Source organism: Talpa occidentalis, unplaced genomic scaffold, assembly GCF_014898055.3.
Source record: "Talpa occidentalis isolate TD23 unplaced genomic scaffold, MPIMG_talOcc4v2.1 talOcc4.7, whole genome shotgun sequence".
In the NCBI taxonomy this organism is placed as follows: domain Eukaryota; kingdom Metazoa; phylum Chordata; class Mammalia; order Eulipotyphla; family Talpidae; genus Talpa; species Talpa occidentalis.
The window spans coordinates 76,284,105-76,304,255 of record NW_023605083.1 but is presented as its reverse complement, the minus strand read 5'-3'; the positions used below and the strand labels follow the sequence as shown (position 1 = coordinate 76,304,255).

The 20,151-nt window shown below is 41.8% G+C and overlaps 1 protein-coding gene across 1 annotated transcript; it reads left to right on the top strand.

Annotated features, from left to right (window-relative positions):
• The first annotated feature begins 1,114 nt into the window (after positions 1-1,114).
• Positions 1,115-19,167, top strand: ZNF367 (zinc finger protein 367). The gene is made up of 5 exons (XM_037493551.2): positions 1,115-1,931; positions 7,768-7,918; positions 10,738-10,857; positions 12,536-12,674; positions 16,660-19,167. Exons 1-5 carry the CDS (start codon positions 1,518-1,520, stop codon positions 16,877-16,879), a joined length of 1,044 nt encoding a protein of 347 aa, XP_037349448.1. The 5' UTR covers positions 1,115-1,517; the 3' UTR covers positions 16,880-19,167.
• Positions 19,168-20,151: the final 984 nt, after the last annotated feature.

The following is a 20,151-nucleotide window of genomic DNA, read 5'->3' as shown; positions in this document are numbered from 1 at the left end:
AGAACTAAATAGTCGCTTGTTACAGTCTGGGCTACATGAGACCAGGCATTCCAGGTTGCCTCATCCTCTGCTGAGGACTGCTTCCAGGTCTCCGCGGGCCCTGGGTGGGAGGCTGTCAGGCTCGGGCTCGCTCCATCGTCTTGATCCCTGTCGTGTATTGGGGTCCCCGAGTGAGGGCCAACAGGCGAAGTCTGGAATGGCCAGAACCCTCCGGGGCGCTCGGGGTCCCTCCGGACGCCTGGAAAGAGGCAGCACAGGAGTAGGGGTGAACGAGCTGGGTCGGCGGGGAGTGAGGGCGGGTTTCCTCGGGGCGACTTTGGGCATTCGACCCAGGTTGGGAGCGAACACAGGCCTGCGTCCGCATCGCCCCAGCACCGAGGAGCAGTACACCGGGAGCACCGAGGAGCAGTACACCGGGACCTCCGCAGCACTTCCTCTGCCCTCCGCTTTATAAGGCGGGTCACTGAGGCCCGGGGGAGGCGATACAGGGGCGCGGACAGGGTCAATTTACAGCGAGTCCAAGAGCTGCAGGCGGAGGCCAATTGAGAAACGAGGCACCTCTCGGGGATCGACTGGGAACTCGTGAGAGCGGGCAGGCCTCGGCCGGAGAGCGCGAGCGGCGGGAGCCAGGGGCGAGTCCGGCAGCCGGGGTGTCAGACCTTTAAACTCCCGGCGCGCGGGAACCGCCGCCCAACAGCTAGAGGCCGGCGGCGGGGGCGGGCGCGCGACCCCGCGGCCCAACGACCGCCCTCGGCCCCGCCCCGCCACGGCGTCCCTCCAATCAGCAGCTCTTCTCCGCCCGTCCCCGCCCCCGCCCGCGCCCCCCCGCTCCCCTCCGACTGGCCGCGCCGAGGGTCCGCAGGGGCGGGGCTCCGCGCGGGTGTGTCTGGCCGGGCGCCTAGTCCAGCGCTTCCCGGGAGCTTCGAATGCAGTTGGCTCCCCCGGCAGAAAAAAATACAAGCGCGGCGGCCAATAGCCTGGCGGAAAGGACGCGCGCTCAGGCCTGGCCCCGCCCCATTCGGCTAGAAAGCAGCTCGGGGCAGGCCATTGGCTCGCGCCGCCCGTCACTCGCCGCGGCGGCCAGCGGGCGGGGGCCTCGCGGTGATTGGTTCCGCCCAGGCGCGAAATGTAACGCGGGAAAAGTCGGAGCAGAGACCTCAGCGGCAGGTTGTTATTTTCGGGGGCTCGGCGCCGCGCGTCCAGCTTTGCTGTCACCTCCGAGGCAGTCCGCCCTCTGGTAGCCGCCGCCGCACCCTGTGTTGGGAAGCACAAAGAGCGCAGGGCGGGCTCGACCCGGGGTTGGGGTCCGGCCCTGGCCTCCGGTGCCGGCCGAACCGCTCCGCTCAGCTCCTTCGCTGGCCGCGGCGCAGGAGGATTCCGGGAAACGTCCGCCCGCCATGAGCCGGCGGGACTGAGGGCCGGCGACTCGGAGCGGCGCGGACGTGCGGAGCGAAGGGCCAGACCGGGCTCTGGAAGTGCGGCCCGCAGCCGCGAGAGCCGCGGATCGGGGCCGGGCGATGATCCGGGGCGTAGAGGCGCCGATGGCGGACAACCCGCCGCCGCCGCCGCCGGTCATCTTCTGCCACGACTCCCCGAAGCGGGTGCTGGTGTCGGTCATCAGGACGACCCCGATCAAGCCCACGTGCGGCGGCGCGGGGGAGCCGGAGCCGCCGCCGCCGCTCATCCCCACCAGCCCCGGCTTCAGCGACTTCATGGTGTACCCGTGGCGCTGGGGCGAGAACGCGCACAACGTGACGCTCAGCCCGGGGGCCGCGGGGGGCGCCGCTTCGGCCGCTTTGCCCGCCGCCGCCGCCGCCGAGCACCCCGGGCTTAGGGGTCGGGGCGCGCCCCCGCCCGCCGCGTCTGTGGCCGCCGCCTCGGGAGGTGAGGACGAGGAGGAAGCGAGCAGCCCGGACAGCGGCCACCTCAAGGTGAGCGGGCGGGGCGCGGAGCCGCTGGGCCCGTTAACGGCGCCGCCCGGGAGCCGGCAGCGCCCGCGGACTCGGCGGGCTGGGCGGGGCCGAGTTTGAAACGCGAGGTCGCTGGGCCGGGGCGGGGGCGGGTGACAGGACGCTGACGTCACTGCCGCGCGCCAAAAAGTTTCCCCCCCCCCCGCCCCCGCGAGGGTAGGGCGGCGCGGCGGTCTGGTGACGCCGGCCGGGTGTCCGCGCTGCTGACCCGCGACGCCCGCCCGGCAGGTGCCGTGGGCAGGAGCGCAGCCCCGCGGGGAAGGGGAGGTGGGGCCCGTGTGCGTTGCCGCGGCTCCGTACCCGCGGCAGAGAGTGGGAAGGAGCCGCGGGCCTCGAGCGGTTCTCTGGGTGCCGGAAGGGAGCAAGCACCAGTGCGGTTTCTGCTCCCTCCCTACAGGTAGCCTGGCTCTGCTAATCACGCCCGGCGGAGATAGCTGGCGAGCTACCTGGAGGGGCTTCGGCAACTTTTCCCCAGCGGCAGTTGAACCCTCCTTGTCTTGCATTTATCTCGCGTACGACTTTGATAGGTACTCAGCACAGGGTAACGCTGTTACCACTAACCTCGAATTACTCGCAGTCTCGAACTGTTTAGAACTGGGATGGATGTGACTAACTGGTTCAAAACTACGTTTCACACACCAGGCAACTGAGACATAAGGGCCACCCCCAAGGTCATCGCCAGGTAGTGGGAGAGCTGGGACTGTGGTTGATTTTCTGTGGCTTCTAGTCCCGAAATATGCGGTTGGGGGTGGGGGGGGCCGGGGGAGTACATGTCTGGTGGCACATACTTATCTCTGTAGTTTCTAAGCCCCAGGAGAATCGGGCCGTTTTTTCTGCAGGTACACTACTCGACTTTAATATTTTAGACTGTATAAATGCTGAAATATAATGCTCAGCAAATATTTGTGCAGTGAATGAAAGGTGCTAATGTAAAGTTCTATTCAGCTTTTATTTCTTAAGTGACTTTATTAGACAAGAGGCTTACTAAAGATAAAATAAGTAAATCACCTAGTGGATGAGTGCATCTGTGCTGGCAAAATACTGTATTTGTAAATTGAAACAAGTTTGGTCATTTTCCATGCAATATCAAAGGTGTTGAAACTCCTCGTTTGAACCCTGATTAAATTGATATATTTTATGTTACTAATGGCATTGTTATTAAAGAGCCAAAAAGTTGTAAAGCTGCTTTGTCACACTTCAACTGCTGAAGCAGCACCTCATTGCAAATTTGAAATAACAAGCAATACAAATATTCATAATGTTGCTGAGAGAATTTTGAAGGGAACAACCACTGTTCATTGCCTCTGGGTAGCACTAAGTAAGATGACTGGGTAGCTTAAATATTAAGTGAATTGACTTACACTTAGCTGTTCATCAGTGCAGCAATTTATAGCTACCCAAAATGCATTCATTTAGCTTCCCCATCTTTAGGGTGGAAAGTCTGAAATCTACTTTTAAAGGATTACCTAGTTTGTTTTAAAGAATTACCTAGTTTGATTTGTCCTTGTACTGTGGGCTATGGTTAGGGAGACCTGGCTTGCTTTGTTTTGATTCTAAAGTACTTGTAGTTCTTTATCTACATGTGCATCATGGGTGAATCATGCTAAGTCCGCTCATTTTTAGGAAAGATGGGATCTAAGTTCGTAATATAGCTGGTGCCAGTAACATGACCTCACTCATGCCCCTGTTATACAAGTCAGAGGCAATAACAACTGTTGGTATAGGAGCATTTGTGTTCATTTAGTCTATTTATTGACACTGTTCCCAGGGGAGTTTTGTCATCTAAGTCCTCACACCCGCTGTCTGCTTACACTTGGTTTCATATTTGTTCCTGTCCAACACTGCCTCCTCTGCCTGTGGGGAGAATATTCATCAGATACCACCTTATTTGATCCTTCACCACAAGATTGTTTAGCACTATTGGGGTATAATTATATGTTAGCTTGTGGAATTCTTGAGGGGAGGAAGCAGATCACTGTAGAATATTTCAAACCTTCCCACTTATGTCCTTGTGCCCTTACATTCTTTTTTTTTTTTTTTAAAAAAAGATTTATTTATTTATACAAGCACTGGGTACAGTCAGAAGCGTGGGAGGGTGAGAGTATTCACCAGAGCCAGAGCGGGGAACAGAACAGACAGACTGAAGAAATACACTGCTGAGGGGAGCAGCGGGGCACAGCAGGAGAGATCTGTCGTGCCATGTGGGACCCTCACCAGCGGCCAGGGATCCAACCGGGTGCTGGGTGCTGCAGAGGCTGCGGTCAGCTTCGTAGCCCTGCGCTCAACTACTGTGCCACCAGGGGAGGCCTTTGCCCTTACATTCTTTTTTTTCAAAGATTTATTTATTTTATACAAGAACCGGGGTACAGGCCAGATGCGCGGGAGGGTGAGAGGATTCACCAGAGACAGAGGCAGGAAAAGAACAGGCAGACTGACGAAATACACTGCTGAGGGGAGCAGCGGGCAAGACAGGAGAGGTCTGCTGTGCCATGTGGGCCCCTCGCCGGCTGGTATCGAACTGGCACTGCAGAGGCTGCGGACAGCTTCACATCGTAGCACTCAAACCGCCTGCACCACCAGGGGAGGCCCTTGCCCTTACATTCTTGACTGTACATTCATGAGGTTGATTCTCCACTGTGGGATGAACTTGTGTGTTCTGGCTTCTCTGTGCATAGCCTCAGAGAACCATTTTACTCTTCAGGGCCTGGTAATTGCCTACCCTATTTCCCCTTTTTATCACTTGAACACTTGAAGCATCTAAGTTTCACATAGTTTTCTAAAACCTGATTTGACCACATATGTTAGCATAGTATCCACTGTTTATTTTGCCAGATTCATGTTTTTATCAAATGGTGGGAATTCTTTAATTCATTTAATCTTGATAAATGAGGAATTAGAGAAAAAATTCCCCAAATTAAGTTTAATTGAACTCATATGGTGAGTGGCAGAACAAATGGCAACCTTTCAGAACCCTTGCCTCTTTATACCTACATATTACTCCTGTATATATCATCCATGAATTGATTTTAGGAGTTTATTTTTACCTTTTTTTAAAAGATTTTATTTATTTATTTATACAAGCACTGGGTACAGTCAGAAGCACAGGAGGGTGAGAGAATTCACCAGAGCCAGAGCGGGGAGCAGAACAGGCAGACTGACGAAATACACTGCTGAGGTGAGCAGCGGGCATGGAAGGAGAGGTCTGCGCGCCATGTGGGACCCTCACCGGCGGCCAGGGATTGAACCGGCGCTGCAGAGGCTGTGGGCAGCTTTGTAGCCCAGCGCTCAACCACTGCGCCACCAGGGAGGCCCTATTTTTACTTTTTAAATATTAAGCTGATGCAAGTAAACTTAGGATATTCACACTATACCTACCTACTTTTCAACTGAGATGCTTTATATGGGCACATGCAATACAATAAATTCAGAGTAAGACTTGGAAAGTTGTTCAAGGTAGGGCATAGACATAGGAAGCAAATATATGAGCCATAGAAATTTTGGATCAAAATATGAAATTGAAAAGGGAAATAATGATCAATTACATTTTTTCATATTATCAAAATAAATACACCTCCCTCTGAGACCTGTTTTTCTTTTCTTTCCATAAAGAATTTCCAGGATTTTTAGTTAACACATGAATCCCATGTTTAAATATAACTTTTTCTAAAGCCTAGGTAAATGTGTGCATTATTCTATGTGAATTGAGAAGTAAAACAAGTTTTATATAATAACTTATAATAACTGTCAAAACTTACTAGTATTGAAAACTCAAATAAAAGTAGTATTATTTCTAGTGGCTTTATTTCCTAGCAGTTGCCAAATAACAATAAAATGTTAGAATTTCTGTTAGCTTTACATTTTCTTTTGAATCATTGTGCAGTCTTGACAAAATTTGTCTCTCATACTATAGGTATACTTGGTTACTGATGAGTATTTGCTCTGTAATTGTCAAAATGCACCTGGATACATAGCATTATTGCTAAGGCCAAAATGAAAAGCATACTCTTTAACACTGTTTATTTTTATATGTAGGGTTAAAAGATACCCTTTATTTGTTTAAGGCATTAGCTGATTACCTGCCTTACATAAGTTGAAAGAATATACTTAGTGAAACATTACCTGTATCTGACTAGGATGTTGGGCTATACTGTATTTTTAGTTCTCTATTTCTTGTTTGGAAAATGTTAATGTATTGTTTGTAACTGAGACAAGGTCTTAAGAGTTGGCTGGGAAACAGCTAAAAGATTAACTTAAAAAAAGCTCTTCTGCTATTAACCTTGTTTGTTAATTGTTTTTACCAGAACTCAAGAAAATAGTAATGGACAATCTTAAACTTTTTATGTTAAAATACTAATAAGTTCTTTAAAAAATAGAGTCAATAATGTTTTCATGGATTTAAAACAATATTAGGAACAGACTCCTTTATGACAGAAGAGTTGTATCACTAAAATTTTTCATTAACCTGATTTCATGTTCCCTTTCTTAACAGAATCACCTGTTACTTCTATGGCTCATAGATTTTTTTTTTAAGATTTATTTTTATTCATACAAGTCCTGGGGTACAGGCCACATGCGCGGGAGGGTGAGAGGATTAACCAGAGACAGAGTGGGAAACAGAATGGGCAGACTAACTGAAATACACTGCTGAGGAGAGCAGCAGGCGAGAAAGGAGAGGTCTGCCACGCCATGTGGGATTCTCGCTGGCTGGCGGGAATCAAACCCGCACTGCAGAGGCTGCTAACAGCTTCACAGTGCGGCACTCAACTGCCTGCGCCACCAGGCAGGCCCAGATGTTTTATTTATTTACTTAATTATTTATTGTTTTAATCATAAGAATGAAAACAATTATTCACAATAGGACCATAACCAGCAAGAACCAAGACAATTTTTGCCACGCAATAAGTGATGGCACTGAATTCTTTAATTTTACTCCTGACTAGATCCCTCTTTGCTAACTCTGGGTCAACAATTTTAGCTAACTGGTTGGTGAGAATTGTAGGCAGGGAGTAAAGATGGGGAAGATGAAAATATTTAGCCACCACCAATAATTGCCGCAAGTTGACATGCAAATTTGGATTTAAATATAAATAAGTTAAAATTCAGCTGGATCCTTGCCAATTCATAGTTTCATTATAAATATTAACAATGTGCGTCAGTCAGTTCACTTAGGCTGATACATGCTGTAGAATGAAAGCTCAAAATTTTAGTTTTAACCTAAATATATACAATGTTACATGACCTGTTAGAATTGATGGCAGGTATGCTCCTTGTCTTGTTTTGCACACACATATGGGTCTTTGCAGAAAGAAGAGTTGGTAGAACCATGTGAAGGCTGTTAAAGCTTTTGGTCAGAAGTCACACATGTAATTTCTACTTTCATTTTATTGGCGAAAGCAAGTCATATGGCCAAGTTGACCTCATCAGGATCCACAATGAGGAGAGGAGCAGTGAATATTTTTTGCAATGATATAAAAACACATAACAAAAATTAGCAACATAACCATTCTTCAGTGTTAAGTGTGTGCACGTTGAGGGCAGGAGGGCAAGTAAATCACTCCTACTGCTTTCAGTTGCCTTTCTCTTGATTCATTGTTCCCTGAGTTGCTATAAATCTGTTTTCTGGTTTTGTGACAAAGCTGATCCTGACAGTCTGTGGAGGTATGGGCCTTTGGTGCTACCTACTTCGCCATTTTTGCTGATGTCACTCAAGAAAGACTTAAAAATATATTTATTATGAATTTTTGCATTTATAAGTAGAGTCCAAAACATTACATTAATGTGTATATATTGTTAACAGGATGGGATCCGACGTGGTAGACCCAGAGCAGATACTGTTCGGGATTTAATAAATGAAGGAGAGCATTCATCTAGCAGAATTCGTTGTAATATCTGTAATAGGGTATTTCCACGAGAGAAATCACTCCAGGCCCACAAAAGGACTCATACAGGTAAGTTGAGAAAATTTTAGAGAATGCCAGAAATAATACTTAATTGAAAGTTGATTTGATACTTGGGCTCATAAATTTTTTGCCTTATATTTGCCATATTTCCTTATTGTGAAGTTTTCTTTGTTTTTTTTTTTTTTTTTTAATAGAGGCATGTTTATTTATTTATTTGTTTGTTTGTTTTGTTTGTACATGCACTGGGTACAGTCAGAAACGCGGGAGGGTGAGAGAATTCACCAGAGCCAGAGCGGGGAGCTGAGCAGGCAGAAGGACCGAAGTACACTGCTGAGGGGAGCAGCGGGTGGCAGGAGAGGTCTGCGGACCATGTGGGACCCCCCTCCGGTGGCCGGGGAGCAGCCGGGGATTGAACCGGTGCCTCAGAGGCCGCGGGCAGCTTCGCAACCCAGCGCTCAACTGCTGCGCCACTGGAGAGGCCCTTGTTTTGTTTTTTAATGGGCACTGTGTAGTCAACTTCTTTTTTGGTGGGGAGGGATTGTTTTCTAAACACAGTTACTATGTGACTTCTAAAGTTAGCATGGCAATTAATATAGTTGTTACAGAAGTATTGTTAAATCTACTTCTGCCTTCTGTCTACCTGAATTTTACTTGATACGACCGTAAGTTGTTTGTGTAATTGTTAAAACTAATTGTAGGACAAATAATCAAATAGTAATCGTCAAGTTTTTAATAGAATTTCTAGAATCCTCAGTGTACGACAGTGTTTTACCCTGCTGTTAAATCTAAGGTGAGAAATAATTTTTCAGAACTAAATGTATTATAGATAGTTATAATAATAATCCTACAAATATAGTTAATAATTCCTTAGATTATATACATCTGTATTTGTATAGAGTTGAATTTTAAATGCCATATAGAGAGCTAAATAATATATAGAGGGCTTTTGTTCTTTTCAAAGAGAAATTTAGCCCCAGGAAACAATCATTATATTCTTTAAGTTTTTGAAAAAAAATTCATACAATTTTTCATAACTAAACCCCTGAAAAGGGTAAAGTTTTAATTGGGAACCCTAAAAACTAAGGTGACCAAGAGGTTTTGACTTTTAGGTGCCATTCAATAAAACTATTACTTGATGAAATGCCTGGTTTTGAATTTTAAAAAATTTTTTCAATCTAATTGAACGCAAAGATAGCCACATAACTGGTTTGCAAGACACATAGTGCGTGTTGCTAGTATAAAGGTTGAATCCGTGGTCTAATGAAAAGATCCCTGAGTTCCTGTCACGATCTACTAGGTGCCACTGGATACAACCAGTCCTTGTCCTAATGTACTGTTTCCAGGGAACAAGCCCAAGATTGCCATGGTATAGTTAGTTAAGTTCTAATATTATATGCTTTGTAAAAAGCTTTCCTTTTACTGTTTTAAATATCTCCTATCATATCCAGAGTCATTAATTTCTGTCCAACTATCAAAGTCATTTTTAAATCATGAGAAAATTCAAGGAGAACTTGTTACTTAATTCTTTGAGTCATATGGGAAACAACAGTGCATAATTATTGAACAAAGAATGTTTTATCAAGAAATACTAAGTTTGATTACAATTGTACAACATGTTTGAACACTTTCTTCAGCCTAGCACTGTGAGGTACTTAAAGGGAGTTGGCAGTAGAAACATCTGCAAGAGTAAGTACAGCTTTTAGCGTAGGCTTTTACTTTGTTTAAGAATTGAAATGGGGTAGAAGGCATTATGAATCTTTGTATAAGGAGAGCACCATGTTACATAGACAACATAGTGGAGGCACAGGCACAGTGCTCAATTACTTGGAGGTCATGGGAGATAGGAGGATTTGCTCTGAGAGCCTGAGGGATTGGAAGGATTTATTTTTTATTTTTATTATTTTTAAAAGATTTATTTATTTATGCATATAAGAACTGGGGTGTAAACCAGAGGTGCTGGTGATGAGAGGATTCACCACAGAGAGTGGGGAGCAGGACAGGCAGATCTACTGAAATACACTGCTGAGGGGAGCAGCGGGCAAGTTAGGAGAGGTCTGCTGCACCATGTGGGTTAGCTCCCTGGTGGGCCTGGGATGGAACTCATGCTGCACTGCCTGATGATAGCTTGATAGTGCTGTGTCTTTAACCCCTGCGCCACCAGGGAGGCCTGGATTGGAAGGATTTAAATGAGCAGAAAAGATAGGATTTTTAAGGAGTAGTATAAGATCAGGAACTGCCTTATGACTGGAATGAATCTCTAGGAGGGAAATAAAGATAAAAACTGCCCCCAGCCTTGTTACTATAGTGCAGATTTTAGAAGATCATTTAAAGGTCAGCAGATAATTTTGTGTTGTTTCAGTATAGTAGGGTTTGGGATGACTTAAAGGGTAGTTGGTCTGATAAAAGCCGTAGTTGTGTGCCAGCCACTCCAGAAGTGCTGTGACAGGGAGACTGGAGACTAAACAGGATGATGCTGGAGGGTTTGTTCTTGGTGGGAGGGACTGCCAGTCTGATAGAGGGGAGCTGCAGAGGGAAAGCAGGAATGGGAGACATCTTAATGAGAGCTAGTGGTTTAGATTATGAGGATAAAAAAAATATTGACAAAAAAATATCACTCAAGGATTTGAACCTGAGTACCTAAAAGCTCAAAGCCTAAAGAAAATATCATTGTGGTGATAAGTGGACAGCTGCTTGCTGTCATTGAAGTGCTGTCATTAGCATTTCCCCTTACTGCTCTGTGGAGGCTGTGCTGTGTTTTATTGTTGTTTGGAGTCATGACCCATTGGCAGGTTAATTCACTTCTCCCGCCACCCCTTCCTCTGCTTACATATTATCTCAGAAATGATATATTACATCTGTCTACTTAGGTGAGAGGCCCTATCTGTGTGACTATCCAGATTGTGGAAAAGCCTTTGTTCAAAGCGGACAGCTCAAAACACATCAGCGTCTTCATACCGGAGAGAAGCCTTTTGTTTGTTCAGAAAATGGTATGGTGATAGTGTTTAGAGTTACGTTTCTGGGCTGTTGGGAGTTAGAAGTTAACATATCTTTAGCTTGAGTTTTGGGGAAGGAGAGATGAATTTTGAATTTTATAAAATACTATGAGCTTTAATTCTTGCAAATTGTGACCCAAATTTAATTTCTGGGAAATGGCCATTTTTTAAAAAAGAAGGTATGCTTTTTAGATGAAACTCTTAAAGGGCAATTAAAATGCTATATCCATATGTAGGCAGTAGGGTAGTAGGAAAATCTATGAGTAAATATAGCTTTTGGAGTAGGCTTTTATTATATTTTTAAACTTATTAACAATTATCTTGAAGGAAGTATCTAAGTTTCAGTAAAAGGGAGGAGAATTTTAGCACTGCCACTGTTAAGTAATTTCTTATCACTTTTCTTAAGTGCTTTTCTTAATCTCTTAACAGTTTCTTAAAATGTCTTGTGCACATTTTTACACAGTTATTGGCAATTCGGTGCAGTTTTGTTGCTCTGTGGCTGTCTTGATTATTGTCAATTGCTACAAATGTAACATCTAGGGCCTCCCTGGTGGCATAGGGGATTAAGTACAGCTGTGAAGCTCTCCGCAGCCTTTGCAAAGCTGTCCGCAGCCTCTGCAGCACAGGTTCGATCCCAGCCAGCCAGAGAGATACCCCCGTGGTGTGGCAGACCTCTCCTATCTCACCTGCTGCTCTCCTCAGGCAGTCTGCCTGCCTGTTCTTTTCCTCATTCTGTCTTTGGTGAATCCTCTCACCCTCTGCACATCTGGCCTATACCCCTGTTCTTGTATGCATGAATAAATAAATCTTTAAAAAAGAAACAAATGTAACATCTAACAAATTTGGTTAAGCATCTACAAAAGAATGGCCTCACTCTTGAATATTGAATCATTTGTTTTTAAAATTTGCTTCTTAATCAACAGTGATGAGGGCATGTTTTCCTAATTAAAGCTTTTGGGGATTTTTTTTTTTCTATTTACAATTTATTTTTTTTTAAAGATTTATTTATTTATGCATACAAGAGCTGGGGTACAGGCCAGAGATGAGGGGAGTGAGAGGATTTACCAGAGACAGAGCAGGGAACAGAACAGGCAGACTGATTGAAACACACTGCTGAAGGGAGCAGTGGGCGAGACAGGAGAGGTCTGTGGGTTTCTCTCTGGCCAGCCGGGGATTGAACTCGTGCTGCAGAGGCTGCGGACCACTTCAGAGTGTGGTGCTTAACCCCTTGTGCCACCAGGGAGGCCCATTTGGGGATTTTTTTTTTTTTTTGACATTTTAAAATAACAGATTTATAAGGAAAAGGAGAAAGGCAAAAAGAGAGACACCTGCATAGTCACAGGTGGGTAGGGAGGGGTATTTATGATGGATTCCAAGAATGGAATTTCTGAGTCAGGGTTTGAATATTTTTATGATTTTTGCTAATAAGACACTTTCTAGTGGGTTTGAATGCATTTGCATTTCGATGACCATGAGGGTCAAAGAACCATCTTCTGATCCCCCTCACTAGCATTGACCATACTGTTGTTAGGCTTTTTTTTTCCTCCTCCAAGATTATAGAATATTAAGTCTTATTGTTTGAATTTACTTTTCTTGGATGCCACTGAAGCTGAATGTTGCCCATGTCTGCGGATGTCCAGATTCTGATAAAGGTTCCCTCTGTGTTTTGAAGGCTGCTTGAGCAGATTTACTCATGCTAACCGCCACTGTCCGAAGCACCCGTATGCCCGACTGAAGCGGGAGGAGCCCACAGATGCTCTCAGTAAGCACCAGGCTGCAGACAACCAGGCTGCTGCAGAGTGGCTGGCAAAGTAAGGCTGTCCCTGGACTCCCTTGCAGAACACTGCCTGGTGTGTGGGTTGATGTTGAGGACTTTGACAGTTTTCTCATTTTAAATAAGTTGCTTGTATATATACAATAAACTTGAAGGTATACTTTATTTCCTTAAACCACAGGATAGTTAGGAGTAATAATAAGATTATGTGTGATAGAAAACTACTATATGATATTAGTCTGAGTGCTCAGATAATATTTTTTTAAGCAAGAATTTTTCCCATTTTTTTAAAAGAATATATTTTTCTATTTCATTTGTCATTAATGCAACCCCTCTTCATTTTCTTTAGAGTTAAATATGTGCTAATGTTACAAGGGTTAGAGGCTAGATAGAGGCTTTATTTTATTTCTAAAATAAAGTGCCAAAATGCACCCAGTTTAATGGGAAGTATTTTCTTTTTTTAATGGCAAGTACAAAAAATTTCTCTAAGACTATTTTGATTTAAGGATTTTTGTATGTAAGCCAGTAGCAGTCATTTGTGTCATTCCTTACTTCATGGGCTTCTTCTGCAGTTAGAAGAAATTCTAGAATGCCTAATGGCACTGCTGTACCTCTGCCTGTCTGGCAATGCACCTGTGTCCAACCACTTGGGTTTCTTGCTTTGCAACACCACTAGCACTGTGCCTCCAGACCTTTGTGCTCATTGCTTAGTCTTTGAGCTTCCCTCTTCATTTAGCTATTCTGCTCATTTCTTCATTTCTCACTCAGGTTAAACATCACTTCAGAGAGTTCTTCCTTAAGCTGCTCAGCACCCCCTCCCCCCAAAACAAGGTTAGACCCACTTTATAGATACTCTTAAAACACTGTATTTTCTCTTTCAAAGCCACTGCGACACACTTCAAAGTCTATCTTCCCTACTGTACTATAAGCTCTACAAGGTGGGGTTTATGTTTATCTTACTCATTACATCACTTCCTCTTTCTCTATTCCTATTGCCACATTCTAATTTTGCTCAAGCCAGAAACTTTTTGGTCATCCTTGTCTTTATCTTCTCTTATCTGCTCAGAATTCTACTTCCGGGCCTCCCCGGTGGTGCAGCGGCTGAGCGCTGGGTTGCGAAGCTCTCTGCGGCACTGGTTCGATCCCCGGCTGCTCCCCGGCCACCGGAGGAGGGTCCTGCATGGTGCACAGACCTCTCCTGCCGCCCGCTGCTCCCCTCAGCAGTGTACTTCGGTCCTTCTGCCTGCTCTGCTCCCTGCTCTGGCTCTGGTGAATTCTCTCACCCTCCGGCGCTTCTGACTGTACCCAGCTTGTATAAATAAATAAATAAATCTTAAAAAAAAAAAAAAAAAAGAATTCTACTTTCTTACGAACTCTCAAATTCAGCCACTTGAACCCTCTCAATGCATTTTTAACTCTGTTGCCAGAGGGGTCTTTCCAAAATGCTGATACCATCCTCCATATTAAGTTGAAACCTTTTGCTGTGGCATTCAAAGTCCTTCATTACTTGCTCCCTGCTGACCTTGTTAAACTTGTCTTTTGCCATTTTCCTTTTTTAGTTGTTTTTTAAGTAATATTAAACTACTTGCATTTTTTTTTAAATCTCTGAGTATTGCCAGACCTTACCCTCTTTGAGAAACCTGGATTTCCTGAAATCTAGTATACTAGAAATCTAATATAATTTCTATAATATAATCTAATAATTTCTATAATATAATCTAATATAATTTCTAATCTAGAAATCTAATATATTTCTTTGTATGTAATTTTTTTGTATGTAATTTTAAAAACCAACTTTACTGAGATATAAAGGCTGTATATATTTAAAATGTACATTTTGATAGGTTTTGACATGTATACACCTATGAAACCATCACCAAATCAAGCTAGTGAACATATCTACCATGGAAGCTGAACAAGGACTCATTGTTTGATGCACATAGAAACCAATGATTATGGCACTGACTTTTGGGGGAAGGAAAAGTTAGTTGTACTGTGAGGTTGAGCAGCAAAGAGATAGGAGGCAAGGCTCAAATCTGTCTCCTTCATAGGCGCGCTAGGCCTAGTTTTATAAGAACATGAAGGGGGAAAAGCTAGAAATGTAAAAGTTATAACCTTGGCAAAGTCTGATTGGATAGTTACACATCCATGCATATGGAAAGGGTGTCTGGATTTTTGGGTTTTTTTTTTTGATGGATTCCTTACTTCTAAGTGATGGATGACCTATTCCTTTTGAAAATTGTCTAGCTGTCCCTTTTTACTGATTTACTGTTGTGTGGGGACAGTCTCTTAGTTCTGGCTGGCTTGGAAATTGGATTATATGATTCACATAGAAGCATCATGCTCTTACCTCTGTAAAAGCAAGCTCGAAAGGTAGTTAAACACAAATAATGATTCAGGGGGATAGTTTCCTCTTTTCCCTTTGTAGTCATCACTCCCATCAGCCTCTGTGTCCTCTTCCTCTCCAAACAACACGATCTGCTTCTGTTGATATAAACTAATTTGCTTTTGCTACAGTTTTATACAAATGGGGTCATATAGCATGTACTTCTATTTGTGTGGCTTTTTCTTAAGGTAATTATTTTGAGATTCATCCACATTGTTGAGAGTGTATCAACAGTTCATACTGTTTTACTGATGGGTAGTAATCCATTCTGTGAATACACTTCAACTTATTAGTTTATCTGTTGATGGGCAGTTGGGTTGTTTTGGGCTTTTACAAATAAATCTATCGTGAAATACTAATTTATGAACCCTTTGTATGGACATTTTTGTATATGATGCTACTGTAATTTATGTAGGCACTTCTTTAGTTTAAAAAACTGGCGGCACATTTGTATTTTCTCCTGTGAATTATCAGTTGGATAAGTAATAAAATAATGGCACTCTTAATATTTTGCATAAGCTCTAAGTATTACAGATGTTAATCCATGTCATATTTTGTGAGTTTAAAGTTTACTCTGTCAGAAATCACCATCTCTCTGTAGGGATAAATATGTTTCTAGTGATTATTTCTATATTTTTCTCTGGTTCATTTCACATAATTCTTACGGCATTTTCATCTTCGCACAATGTATGCATTTTCGTTATGGTTATAGTCCCCATACAATTGCACCCCCTCCCTTATTTTGACTCTAGTCCTTCCTCTCCCCGCTCCTCCCTCCCTCTCCCCCCACCCCGTTGTGTGTCTCTGGTTTATAGTTGCTTATTGATTTTGATTTTTACTTTGTATTGATTAGTCTTTTTCTGGTCTCTTATTTAAGTTTTCTAAATTCCTGCTATGAGTGAGACCATCCGGTATTTTTCTTTTTCTTTCTGACATTTCGCTGAGCATGATCCCTTCCAATTCCATTCATGTTGCTGCAAACTGCATGTGTTTATCTTTTTTGATTGCTGAGTAATACTCCATTGTGTATATGTACCACATCTTCTTGATCCAGTCATCTATTTTTGGGCGTTTGGGTTGTTTCCATATCTTAGTTATTGTAAATAGTGCTGCTATAAATATAGGCATGCAGGTGCCCTTTGGAATTAATATTTCTGTGTCCTTTGGGTAAATACCTAGGAGTGGAATTGCTGGATCATATGGAAGCTCTATGTTTAGTAGGTCAAGAAATCTCCACACAGCTCTCCACAGTGGTTGGACCAGTTTGCACTCCCACCAGCAGTGCAGGAGAGTTCCTTTTTCTCCACAACCTTGCCAACATTTGTTGTTGCTAGTTTTTTTAAAATTCACATAAGATTTTTAAGACAGTTAAAACTTAATGACAAACACAAGTTTAGAGTGGTATGCATGAGACCCAGAACAGCTTTTTAATTTTAGAAATTGAGCCATTCCCTCAACTTCTGAAGCTTGAGTTTTTCCACTGTTATCAGAAATACATGATTAATATATTAATATAATAATAATTTTGTAAATCGAAACACATAAAATAATACTGTAGAAAAGAACCTTTTTATTTAAAGAAAATACATTTGAGAATGTCATCTACATTATGAATAATGCCTATGTATTTATACAGGTATTGGGAAACAAGAGAACAGCGGACCCCCACCTCGAAAGGAAAGCTCGTTCAGAAGGCAGATCAGGAGCAGCAGGACCCTCTGGAATACCTTCAGTCTGACGAGGAGGATGACGAAAAGAGTGGTGCCCAGCGCCGGCTTCAGGAGCAGCGGGAGCGCCTGCATGGAGCCCTCGCTCTCATGGAGCTGGCCAACCTGGCAGCGACTCTCCGCCAGTAGCCTGAACACTGACTCTTCCACTGTACAGAAGTACTGCCCAGCATACTTAAAAAGTAGACCCTTGGGCATAAGCTAAGCACCTTATTTGCTTATCATAGGCTGCTATTCTGTAGAAAATTTATAAAGAATGTTATTGCCCCAGAATATGGGGTGAGAGAGAATTGCACTTTTTTGTATGGTAATAGATTTGTTGTAAAGTTTAAAATATTTTGTAAATATGGGACTGCTAGTACAGGGTAGTACTACATATTGTGGGAAGCTAGATTTTGCAAGTTTAATGCATTCATTGGAAGCAGTTCTCACAGGAAGCACTTTCTGAATAAGACACTTGTTTCAAAAAAACAGAATGGTACCTTTAGCCAAAGAAGATTGAAATAGATTATTTATAAGATCATTTTAAAACAATGTATATTAGTATAATAAACAATACTGTAAACACTGAAGCAAATAAGAAAGTATAAGATATGTAAGATATATATTTTTAAATCACAAAATGGTATGCCTAATATGACTAGAGAAATGGAAATCTGTTTTGAAAGATGTTGTAAGTTGTGGACTTTGGAAGAAAATAGATACTTGAGGGTTTTGATAAGATGCATAATAGTTTAACATTTTAAAAATTGGACTAAAATCAGTCTTATTTTGTCTTTCTGAGGCTTTATAAAACTCACTATGATGTTAAGGTTTGAAAAGCATTTCTCATCCCTGACATGTTAACTTGGGAACTTTTGCACATTTCATATTTCTCATTTGCTGAAGTTGAGTGATTAATCTTGCAAAGTCTAGGTAACTTGGTAATTGGTATTTTGTTTTAGTATTATGGGCCCTGTAATGAGATTTGGCACTTGGATGTTTTAATAAAAGGGACAGCTACAGGGTTGTTTCATAGTGAACTATTTTAGATCTATTGTTAGCAAACACTAAATTTTAATTGTACTGCTTGTTTAGAATTGTTAGCAAGTGGAAGCCTCCTATTTATATTTTCAGTGCATAAAGCCACCTTCTTGCTTTACTTCAGAATAACATGCTAAGCTATTTTGTGGTCACTAAGTTTAGCTATCAGTTAAACACTGCAGAAAATGTTAGCTGCTCAAACAAGTAGGCTTTGGAATAGTTTTAACTGCAAGTATGTTAACTTGTTTGGTGGTTTTAAACCATTTTTCCAAATAGATGAAGTGTTTTAAATCCCACTTTATGTACTGAAGCATGAATAGAAAATCACGAACTGAGCAGTTCACCTCCTTTATGTAGGCATGACCATCCATCATTTTAACTTTTATATTTTAAGCAGAAACTGAATAACATGCATAACATGGTAATTTTGTAGATTGCTTAATTGAAGTAAATCTCAGAATAACAGAGGGACATATGGGCTCTTCAGTGCCTTTTTTTTCTTTTTTGAATTGAACTAGTATCCTACAGGTATAGTTTAAACATTATCCAAAATACAGGCTTCTTTATCCAAAAATCCCAATGTGTTGCAGTACATAAATATTTTAAAATATGTAGCCATGGGGAATGGGACATATGTAAATGTCTTCAAAAGGAGCAAAAAATGATAGTAATAAATGATGTGTATGATGAGGACATACTTTAAAAATGTAATTCCTCTGTATAGTAAATTACAAATCTTGAGGGGATTTTTTTTTTGTAATAAGAAAATTTATATTTGTAATGGTCTATTTGTTTGTAATCTGGTATATAGAATTTTAACCTGGAGCACTTAATAAGCACAGTAAGAGAGACTATAGCATCTGAATTTACTTGGTGTTTGTGTTTTTCTAGAATTTTTTCCTCTCAAATATGATTTAAATGAATTAAAAAGCAATGCTCATCAGTCTTGGGAAATTTAAACTTTGATGAATTTTAAGAAAGAAGGGCAGTAACAATATAAAAAATACAAATATAGTTCACAGATAATAAAAGTTAAGTCCTTCAAAAGTGAGGGATTTTGTTTCTCTAGTCAGCTTTTGTCAGCTGTAATAGTTATATTCAAAAACATTTTTTATTTGTATAATTGGAAGTTTAATAAATTACTACAACTATTTTCTATAGAAATATTTAAAATGGTTTTTTTTGACATAAGCTGTATCTTGGACAAAATACATTGGCATCTAAAATTTGAAGTGTGTTAAGACTGCTTTTTGTTTTAAAAATGTGGTTTACATTCAAATTTTTGAAGTGTTTTATGCTTCATATGGCTAAGTTGTAGTTTGGCAGAGTTGACAGCAGGAATAAACATGCTGTAATTTTAAAAGATGCTTTGAATAAAAATTTATTTTCCTTTACAGTTTAAAGTACATGTTTATTCTTGAACCTTTATAAATTGATTTCCTATCAAAAATGTTACCATCATATAAAGAAATTAAGAAGATAGAAATGTTGCCTGTAGTCCCACATTCTTCAACCATTATTATTGGTGCATTTTACTTTTCATTTCAGTCTCATTTCAGGCCTCTTTTTTGCATAGTTGGAACCAGAATGTGAATTCCTTTTTCTTACTTAAAAAGCATGCCCTTTTAGATTATAGACATTCATTTTAACTTTCTCATCTGTTCATTTTTGCAGTGTGAAAAATGCACTGGTGTAAGTATTAAACTATTGCTGATCTTACGCCAGGCTTTAGGGTAATTAGGAACTGGGACTTCATCCCACTTAAATACATTCAGGATGTATTGAATCTGGGGTCACCTCCCCAAGAATTCACTCAGGGCCTGTTCACTTTTATGAGTTGAGCAAATTGGTCTAATTTTTTCTTTAGTTTGGTAGGTTTTTTTGTTGTGTATTTGCAATGTCAAGAATTTTGCAAGAATTTTTTTTGTGTGAGTTCTGATTTAAACAGTAAGGACTTGAGATTTTGACAGACCTTTAAGGGTCTGGAAATATATATATAGAAGCAAGTGCAAATTTGGTTAAGGCTATCATTAAAACTGACTTCAAAATACTCTTTCATGGTCAAAACTTGTTTGGGGGCTCATTAGCAAAAATCTTTTAAATTGCCAAAATGATTGTAAGTTCAGATTTTTTGGTTCAACCTAATTGAATTCATTTTCTATTTTAAAATGGTCTTGCTTGTGTGGTTTTGTTTTTGTTTTTTCTTTCTTTTTTGGTACTAATGTGTCAAAATTTCTGCTTATTTTTTTATTAATCAGTGCTGAAAACATTCTTGGTTTTTCAGTGCCTACATTAGAAAAGCTGTTGTATAGTATGGTATACTTAAATCCAGACATCCATTTAACTTGAAATCTCCAGCTTTTCTAAGATAAAATTTG

Coding starts and splice junctions, on each gene's coding strand:
- ZNF367 (XM_037493551.2), top strand. CDS start 1,518: ATGATCCGGGGCGTAGAGGCGCCGATGGCGGACAACCCGCCGCCGCCG. Junction 1,932..7,767: donor CGGACAGCGGCCACCTCAAG/GTGAGCGGGCGG, acceptor TATTGTTAACAG/GATGGGATCCGACGTGGTAG. Junction 12,675..16,659: donor GCTGCAGAGTGGCTGGCAAA/GTAAGGCTGTCC, acceptor GTATTTATACAG/GTATTGGGAAACAAGAGAAC.